This window comes from Austrofundulus limnaeus, unplaced genomic scaffold, assembly GCF_001266775.1.
Source record: "Austrofundulus limnaeus strain Quisiro unplaced genomic scaffold, Austrofundulus_limnaeus-1.0 Scaffold12, whole genome shotgun sequence".
Taxonomy (NCBI): Eukaryota; Metazoa; Chordata; class Actinopteri; order Cyprinodontiformes; family Rivulidae; genus Austrofundulus; species Austrofundulus limnaeus.
In genome coordinates, this window is record NW_013952414.1 from 2232274 (window position 1) to 2241564 (window position 9291).

A 9291-nucleotide genomic window follows, 5' to 3' on the forward strand; every position below is an offset into this window, starting at 1 on the left:
GGTTGGTCAGATTTAGTCTGAAGCCCCTCTGGTTGGTCAGATTTAGTCTGAAGCCCCTCTGGTTGGTCAGATTTAGTCTGAAGCCCCTCTGGTTGGTCAGATTTAATCTGAAGCCCCTCTGGTTGGTCAGATTTAGTCTGAAGCCCCTCTGGTTGGTTAGATTTAGTCTGAAGCCAATCAGATTTAGTCTGAAGCCCCTTTTGTCGGTCAGATTTTGTCTGAAGCCCCTCTGGTGGGTCAGATTTAGTCTGAAGCCCCTCTGGTTGGTCAGATTTAGTCTGAAGCCCCTCTGGTTGGTCAGATTTAGTCTGAAGCCCCTCTGGTTGGTCAGATTTAGTCTGAAAGCCCCTCTGGTCGGTCAGATGTAGTCTGAAGCCCCTCTGGTTGGTTGTGTTTTCAGGGCCCTACGTGGTGACCGAGGCTGAGGAGAACAAGCGCACGCGGACTGCGTACACRCGCGCCCAGCTGCTGGAGCTGGAGAAGGAGTTCCTCTTCAACCGCTACATCTCCAGGCCGCGGCGCGTGGAGCTGGCTCTGACCCTCAGCCTCACCGAGCGCCACATCAAGATCTGGTTCCAGAACCGGCGCATGAAGTGGAAGAAAGAGGAGGACCGCAGGAGGGCCAGGGGACCCGACCCGGACCAGGACTCCTCCATCACCTCYGGGGACCAGGGAGAGGCGGCAGGAGGGGTGTCCTCCACGAATGGACCCCACACCTCCACAACACCCCCGGTTTCTCCGCTGCACACCCACACCCTGTCTGGGTCCAGAGAATAGACCCCTATAGACCAGAACCTTCAGGGATTCTTTGTATTTAGTCCCTCACTGGAGAGGAGTCAGAAGGAGGCTCTCTTCTTTGTTTCTATGAACCTTTTGGATTCAGGTGGTCGGTTCTGGACTAAATTGTGAGATATTTGGGACATCAGAGGACAACAGACAACAAAGTCTAATGAAAAACCCAGTTTCCCTCCCTTTGGATACAAACTTACACTTCCCCAAGGTTTGGACTGAAAAGCTTTGTGTTTTATTTAACAATATTTTCCACACAGAGTCCACTTGTGTGTCGACAGATGAGCTGGAGGGTTGTTTGGTACCACCTGAGTGAATTATRAAGTTTTTACGTAGGGTAGATCTCTGGACCTGTAGCTGTGGGACCAGGTTTCAACTGGGGGTGCTATCAGCATATCGCATGCCTTTAAACACCAATATGAAGAATATCAAGCAGTGAAATGCACATTTAAATAAAATACATTAACGTGCAAATTGGACAAATAATGTGTATAAAATCATTATAGACAACAGTAACTGTTGGTTTACCAGAATAAAAAGTAATGCCCATCTTTATTTGTTTTTCACTAGTTCTTTGAACATGTATGTCCTCCTGCGTTTATTGTGGGGTGCTGCAGCGCCCTCTGCACCCTTGTCTCCCAAAACCCTGAGTGGTTCCYGAACTTTTCATCTTTTGACCTGCAAAATAAACGTAGTCTGGGGAGCTGAAAAATAAATATGCCTTTTAATAAACCTCACCCTCTATTATTCATGAGCACTGTTTATATTCATTTTCACAGTTAAGGATAAATATATTAACAATGATTTTATTGCATTTATTTGATTCCTTTTGACCTTCTTAAGACCCAAAACCTGGTGTTTCAAGGCCTACATTTAGGTTTCCATCTTTGGGAACAAACTTTGATAACMATCACAGCTTCTTATTATCGTAAAATTAATCAGATTAATCAGAATCTAAAGTGGATCTGAAGTGATCTGGTTGTGGTTCCCTGCTTCAGGCTAAAAACCTTTTTTTCCATGAAGGTTACATATTGCCTTAAAATGCTTTGTGCTATTTTATTCTGATTAAACAAATAAAAATAAAAGCAGGGTAGAGAAAACAAGCTTTAGCTCTGAACTTTAAGGAAATAAGTTCATAGAGGTAACCAATAGTATATTTATAATAATTGGCAGTAATTTGAGCAACATAAATGCAGAAATCATCATTTAGGAATTTAAAGCAAAACAAAGGCAAACCTTTCACTATTTCTATGAACAGTTCAATGCTAATAAGTAGTAGTGCACTCTTTGTTTATGTTCATTTTCTTTAAGTTTGGAGTTTAAACCAAATTTTATTCCCATTTCTTCAGTTTTTTAGGATTTCAGTGCATACATTTCATAATTACCGGCAGAAAGCTGAGGCTCAGAAGGTTTTCAGCTTTTCTGTCCACTGGTCTCCCTGAGTTATAAATGTTATTGTGCGGGCGGTTCCAAAAGCCTATTTTTAGTCTTTATGTGACTCATAGCTGCACATGTTTTGTTGCTAGAATAAATCATTGTGTTTAATGAATCAGCAGGACAATAATTTAATAAAGTTACTTCGCAGCTTTTAGGTTTCACATTTTCAGACATGTTTATAACTTATTGTCAGAGCGCACGAGGTCCTGGAGCCGCAGGCGGCAGATTTTCTTCACCTCCTGGATGCCGCGCGCCCTCTCCGCCGCGCGCTCGTTCCCGCACCGCTCGGACAGCTCGCGCAGGATGCTCGCCTTGTCGTGCGCGCGGGCGCAGACGACGAACGGGAAACCGAAGCGCCGCTTGTACTCCTCGTTCAGCCGGGACACGCGCGAGGCTTCGTCCGAGCGCAGCGCGTCCAGGCCGGCTCCAGCCTGCTCCTGGCGCGACTCCCGGGTCAGCGCGCCGCGGTGGAGGTCCCTGCCCGCCAGGTCCGGGTGGCACCTGAGGATCCCCTCTTTACCTGGACACCGTTATGGTCGGTTAATCGTGGGTTTTTCAGTCACATTTAAAATGTTTAAAATAATTCTCACCGGATTCGGGGAGCGCGTCGATGAACTGGTTTATTGCAGCTTCCAGATCAGCCAGACTCACGAAGGGCCGCCTGGTCCACACAGCAGCTGAGACGAGAGGACATTTTTCCACAACGTTACCAAAAATATTCACAAAGTCCTCATAAGGAAGAGCGTTTACTGCAGAAATATCCATGGGTTCTGTTAGAAAACGCTATTTTACGCGCATGCAGTTTGCTGACCTTTGGACACTTTGCAACACAGGTGAATGCACTGCTGGACACCCCACGACCCCGCCCACCCTGTCTGCCAGTGTTTGACTGGATTTAACACTGATATTCTGGGTAAAAATAAAATTGGTGGAAAATCTGCACATTTTATGTCTTTTTTTTACTGAAGTGAACAAACAAACAAACAAACAAACAAAAATGGCTGTTAGAATAAAATGATAACTATTATTTCCTAAATTAATTCAATGAATTCAAAACAGGTGAGTTTTTACTATTTTATTTATTTATTTATTTTGGTAAGGACACTAAACTTTAAACCAATGTTTTAATTCCGTCAACATATTGATCTCTGGCGGCCTCTAGCGGCTACAGTGGGTGCAGCAGGCAAGACCACCACAGAGTGCAGGAAGTGAGAACATTTCATTGAAAAGAGGCATAAGGAACCATTCACTTACAAGAAAAATAAACCAAATGGGCAAAATGTAAATATTTAAAGGTACACACTGAAAACTATGAAACCGCACATAAAAGCGTTACCCTAAACTGTATCTAATGGTTCAGTGGTTTTCAAAATGCGGGTACACACTCAGTGTAAACAAAGTAACTGACTGACTCTGCCAAAAAACACACGGAAACTAGAGTCATGTGTTATAGGCTGACTGTATACTGTAAATAAATATGTAGGAAATGGACACGAGTACTTTTAAGTTCTCAATAAACACGTCTTCTCTACCCTTCAGTTAAATTAAGAATTTATTTGATCATTTTTTCAACCTATCGTCAAATTAAAATGATCATGATGTAATTTACTGTAAATTACAATTTATATAAACTGAAACCCATTTTATCTATTCTTTATGAAATATTTCTATAAAGTCTTATAGTCTGAAAACTAATAGATGCAGATTTAAAGAAGCGCAAACAAAAAGAAGTGCAGTGAAATGTTGATATATTAAAATAACAGAAAAATAAAAACCACTCAAGCAAAATGACAATAAAATAGATTTATTGGAGTATAAATGATGTTTCAACATTGGCTTTATATGTAAAAAAGTTTCCAAATGGACCAATAAAATAAAATAAAATAAAATAAAATAAAAATTAAAAATGGACCTAAAAGAACAGGTTGACTGAAATACTTTAGTGACCTTTGCTGCTTCTTTTTTTACCCTCATTTCTAAAAAACACCCCCAAAACATGATGACTACAGTCCATCTGCTGTAGATAATTTGCATTTTGTAATTTTCTTTGTTCTTCTCAAAAAGTTTTCTCAGGCTTTAAAAGAAAATACTGCAAAATACAAACAGTTGAGATGAAAAAATGAGTAAAAGGCTGCAATTTTTTTAAATAAAAACTGAAATCCTGGAGAATTGCTGCAACAGGAAATCATAAATAAATGGTTGTTTAAAACTTTTTACAGTAAAGTTTTTCTCTCATCAGTAGGAACAAATAAAATAAAATCTGACAAAACAAACAGCTCAGTTTTGTCACCAATTTACAGTGAATATATTGTTAGCTACTAATGCATACTTTTTTTATTTGTGTTAAGATAAAATAAAATACAGACAAAATAAATCCATCAACATATAAAGTAATATAAAATATATAAATACATAAAAGTTTTAAATGCTTCCTGTAATGTTTGAAATGTTTATATTTACAATTTGATCATTTTCTACAAAACTTTAACCATATAAAAACTTGTACCTTTCTATAACTTGCAGCAGAATATCAGGAATACAGGATTCCTCTATGAAATAATAGTTTTTCCCATTTTAGTCACACATATTCATATAAACACATATAAAAAAAGATTATCACAACTTCAACTTAGGTTATATAAATGCTAAATGATGCTAAATAAATGCTACATCTTGTATTCAACCCAAAATGCAAATATAAAACAGGTCATTTTTGTAAAATAATATAGGGCAAGCACATCCTTTTGATAAATATATTGAGAAAATTATTAAAGAGATAGTCTGTGGAAAGGTTGATATAAAATAAAAAAAATTCAATTTAAATTACTTCAGTTTAGAAAAAATAGTTTAAATTTGACCAGATGAGCTAACAGCTGGTCTGAGCAGACAGACTCAAGTGCTGTCTTAAAATAAATAATTTTGGTGCAAATAGTGACAGATATCTATTTTAATATCCATGTCATGCTAATTAATGAGCATGTTTTCCAAACTGAGTTTGTTTTAAATGCTGTCAGGTAAGTTAATGAGTTTTCATAACTTTTCCACAAAACTCCAACTGAGAAGATCTTAAAAACTGCCTGATGTAAATTTTTAACTCATTTTGTAAATACAGGCAGAATACTCTTAATCAGATGGCTTCAGCAGCTCCTTCTCCTCTGACTTTGAAACTTTGGGATCCTCGGGCAGCACGGCTTTGCAGTAATCGTTGGTTTTTGTTGGCGTCTTGTTTTCACTTTGTTTTGTCAGGGCAGAAATGTCCAGAATGGTTGATGCGTTCTGGTAGTCATCAAAAACCTGATCCGTCATGTTATGGTAGAGCTGAAAAATCAACGACAAGAAAACACAATTGTAAAAACAACAACAACAACAACAACAAAAAATGACCAATCAAATCTATAAAAACAGTCGCCAAATCTATTAGAAAAAGTCTTTGTCCAGCAGGTCGGCACCTTCTCCTCTCTGTCTGTCAGCTGATCGCACATGAAGGACACCAACTTGGAGAAAGACGGGCGGTCGGAGGGATTCAGAGCCCAACACTTGCGCATTATATTGTACCTTAAAGATAATGACAAAAAATAAAGACATATTTAATTTATAAATACTGTATGTGTATACATTAATTTTCTCTTTGGAAAAATGGTTTTATACTCACTGCTTTGTCTTAAAGGGAGGTATTATATGCATATTTTCCAGACACATAGTTCAATTCTATACCACAATCAAGCACCTATGTTACCTTCAGTTGTTATAAAATGCTTTATAAATAAAAAATAAACTGGACTTTACATCCTAGCCAATCAAAACACCTTCCACTTGGCCTCTGTCTCTTTAAGAACCTCCCACTGTTTTTGACACTCACTTCAGCACATCTTCACAGCAATGCTTCATGCTGTTTATAATCTTTCGTAGGATCGTTGTGTTTTGTTGAAAAAAGGAAGCAACATTATATAATATCAGTTTTGTAAAATAGCAACTCAGGATACAGTTGAACCTTATTCAAATGATCCCACGTCAGACTTGGTAATATGTCTCCCAGTCATTCTCTCACATATACTGTACGTCAATGTTAAGCCACTTTTTGCGAAGGAACTATAAATATCATGATGAAGCTATGTTTTTGTAATGAAATCATGAACATCCATCATTTTTAAGAAATGTTTTGCTAGTCTGGCGGAGCTGTATGGGGGAGGAGTCTTCTGTGGGGCGGGACCTCGGCTGCAGACTGAGCTCCTGGGAGGAGCTTTGAGTAAATAGGCGGAGCTTCGTACCAGCAAACGTTTAGGCAGCTCCACATGGCTGCAGGAGTTTCAGGGATTTCTCAAACATGCATGAATGAGTCATAGCAACACCCTGGGTATGTTTTTAAAGAGGCAACAACATTATTATGTGATATAAAGCTCAAAAAGCTGATTTTGCATTAAACCCCTCCTTTAAAAAACATCATAAATAAACAGAGACTCAAGCAAACTTATATCTAAACATAACCCATCAATATAAATTATGTGTTGCACAATGATGACACTCACACAGAGTCGTTGGCGTAGTATGGACACTCCATCTTAAATCCTCTCTCAATCATTGCATAGAAAGTGGGATCTACCTTCACCCCAGGGTACGGAGTGACACCTGGGAGCAACAGTTGTTTATTATCACAAAGTAGTGCATTGTGTGCTTAAAGGTGCTGTTTCAGTGCTTTGCAGTGAATCCTACCCAGTGAGAAGATCTCCCAGAGTAGAATACCATAGGCCCAGACGTCGCTCTTCATGGTGTATATCCCCTGAAAGATACTCTCTGGTGCCATCCACTTGACTGGCAGATGCACCTGAAACATGACCCATCACAAACATAAAGCATTAAAAAGACCCGTATTAGGAATTCTGTTGAGAAGTTTTAGTATCTGTCACGCACATTTCCTCTCACGACATAGTTGGAGTCGTTGTCGATGTCCCGGGCCAAACCGAAGTCTCCGATTTTCACCAGCCTGCCTTTCGTCACCAACACGTTTCGAGCTGCCAGGTCCCGGTGGATACACTGCAGAGGAACAACACCGTATGATACCTGACACGTCGAGACTTTAATTAAGAATCTGAAGAGCGATGATCTGTTTTATTAATATTGTTTTTATAAGGGTGTGTGTGTGGGGGTGGGGGGTGGGTGGGGTGGTCTTACATTCCTGGAGGAAAGGAACTCCATGCCTTTGGCCACTTGGAGAGCAAAACAGAGGAGGTCTTCAAAGGTGAGCGCCTGCAGGTCTTCAGTCTCATCTTCAGTCTCATCCATTTCTGGGTCTGTGAACGGACAATCAGAAAAGCTCAGAATAATCAGTCTAAGCTTACAGGCAGAAAAATGAAGCAACGTTACAGTTAGACGTGCTAATTCCTCACTTCTCTTTTTATTTGGGTGTTTCTCACCTTCAGATCCGTTGGTGAAGGTGAGGAGGGCGCTGTCCTCCTCACCTCTCGTGGTGGAGCTGTGCATGGGAACGTAGTTGTCCACTGGGAACTGATCACTGAGAACACATAAATAAGAGAGGATTGAAATGTTAGAGAAACCTCACAAACAGAATCATTTCACATTGAATTGAAAAGGAGACAAAATGTAAATTTTACGTGTCTAAAAATGTGATATTAGACTGGCTGTGTTGTGTTTCCTTTGTGAATGTTTGTCACCACCTAGAGTTTTTCTTGAGCTGCAGGTTGTGGTACAGACTTCTGAATCGGTCTGTGTTGAAAGCGTCCGTCACACACTTGTGGTAGCGGTCACCGTTCTTCTTCAGGTAGTTCAGCAGGTCTCCGTGACAGCAGTACTGGAAGATCAGGTATATGGGACCTGCACGGCAATACTTTGATTAGTTAGTACAGCTCCACGACGCTGTGTCCGAGTTTATCCTTTTTATTCCACAGCTAAGATGCAATCAGTGGCATTAGCTGCAGCGAGCGCACCTGTTTCGGTACATGCGCCGAGGAGGTTCACAATGTTGATGTGGTGACCAATGTGAGTCAGCATCTTCAGTTCAGACATCAGTGCCTCCTTCTCCACGGACTGGTGTTTCTCTGTGGAGGGAACAGGAGATTAGCGACTGAAACGACCTCGAACTGAACGATGCTAACAGAGAAAACGCTGACCTTTCAGCATCTTGACGGCCACCTGATGCGAGACTCCGGGTTTGCTGATACCATAAGCTGTGGCATAGACCACCATGCCGAAAGCTCCAGACCCCAGCTCATTTCCTGTAGAAGAAGAAGTTTTTGTGATTGTTTGGACTTTAAAGAACATCACATCTCAAGGATAGGACTCAGAGTTACAGTAAAGACTCAGTGTATTCCAGTGACCTCTTTAGCTAGATACACACAAACACTCTACAGTTAAATTCTCATTTTGTTTTTTGTAATATTTATTTTTTCAAAGTACTGAACTTTATTTGAAAATATTTCTCTGTAGAAATACAGATCTCTTCAATTCCTTCAAAAATAAAAACTTTTCTTTCATATCTGCTGCAGGATACTTGCCCCTTTTTCTGTTTTTTTTGCTACCTTTAGCTTCTAGCTAGCCTTTTGATACTTCTAGCAAGCATTTTTGCTGCTCTAGCTTTTACCGAGTCTTACAACTTTTAACGTTTAACTAACCTTTTGTTGCATTTAGCTAGCATTTTGCTACTTTTAGTTTTTAATCAGCTTTTTGCAACTTTAGTTAGTGTGTTCTTACTTTAGCTTTTAGTTAGCAAATTGCTATTTTTGGCTTTTATAAGAATAACAATCACACTACTACTACTACTACTACTACTACTACTACTACTACTACTACTACTACTACTACTACTACTACTACTACTACTACTTCTAATAATAATGGTTTCAGTAAGTGTGTTCAATACTTTTTTCCTGTGCCATTCCACATTATTACAAATAACTTCATTTCTGGACATTTATGGTTTGATTTCTTTGTATGTATGGATCACTTGGGTTGTTACCGACATCTGGTGAAAATTTCATGTCATTAGCACCTCTAGTAATACACTCACTGGCCACTTTATTAGGTACACCACGCTAGTAACGGGTTGGACCC

The 9291-nt window shown here is 39.7% G+C and overlaps 3 protein-coding genes across 3 annotated transcripts in view; 1 reads left to right on the forward strand and 2 right to left on the reverse strand.

The window, feature by feature from the left end:
• The window catches only part of pdx1 (pancreatic and duodenal homeobox 1), a 3953-nt gene extending 2609 nt beyond the window's left edge, over positions 1-1344 (forward strand). Inside the window, exon 2 of the mRNA XM_014002251.1 lies at positions 401-1344. Within this exon, the coding sequence (XP_013857705.1) occupies positions 401-777 (377 nt within the window). The 3' untranslated portion in view covers positions 778-1344. The remainder of the gene's footprint in view (positions 1-400) is intronic.
• A 231-nt stretch (positions 1345-1575) lies between these two features.
• On the reverse strand, positions 1576-3068 carry urad (ureidoimidazoline (2-oxo-4-hydroxy-4-carboxy-5-) decarboxylase). Its single transcript, XM_014002252.1, has 2 exons — positions 2817-3068; positions 1576-2746 (listed from the first exon to the last, which is right to left on the reverse strand). Exons 1-2 carry the CDS (start codon positions 2989-2991, stop codon positions 2403-2405), a joined length of 519 nt encoding a protein of 172 aa, XP_013857706.1. The 5' UTR covers positions 2992-3068; the 3' UTR covers positions 1576-2402.
• A 946-nt stretch (positions 3069-4014) lies between these two features.
• The window catches only part of LOC106513431 (fms related receptor tyrosine kinase 3), a 12757-nt gene continuing 7480 nt past the window's right edge, over positions 4015-9291 (reverse strand). Inside the window, exons 15-24 of the mRNA XM_014002250.1 lie at positions 8352-8456; positions 8169-8279; positions 7899-8055; positions 7638-7735; positions 7396-7514; positions 7135-7257; positions 6937-7048; positions 6753-6852; positions 5676-5781; positions 4015-5544 (exon numbers count right to left, since the gene is read on the reverse strand). Coding sequence (XP_013857704.1) covers positions 5350-5544; positions 5676-5781; positions 6753-6852; positions 6937-7048; positions 7135-7257; positions 7396-7514; positions 7638-7735; positions 7899-8055; positions 8169-8279; positions 8352-8456 — 1226 coding nt within the window. The 3' untranslated portion in view covers positions 4015-5349. The remainder of the gene's footprint in view (positions 5545-5675; positions 5782-6752; positions 6853-6936; positions 7049-7134; positions 7258-7395; positions 7515-7637; positions 7736-7898; positions 8056-8168; positions 8280-8351; positions 8457-9291) is intronic.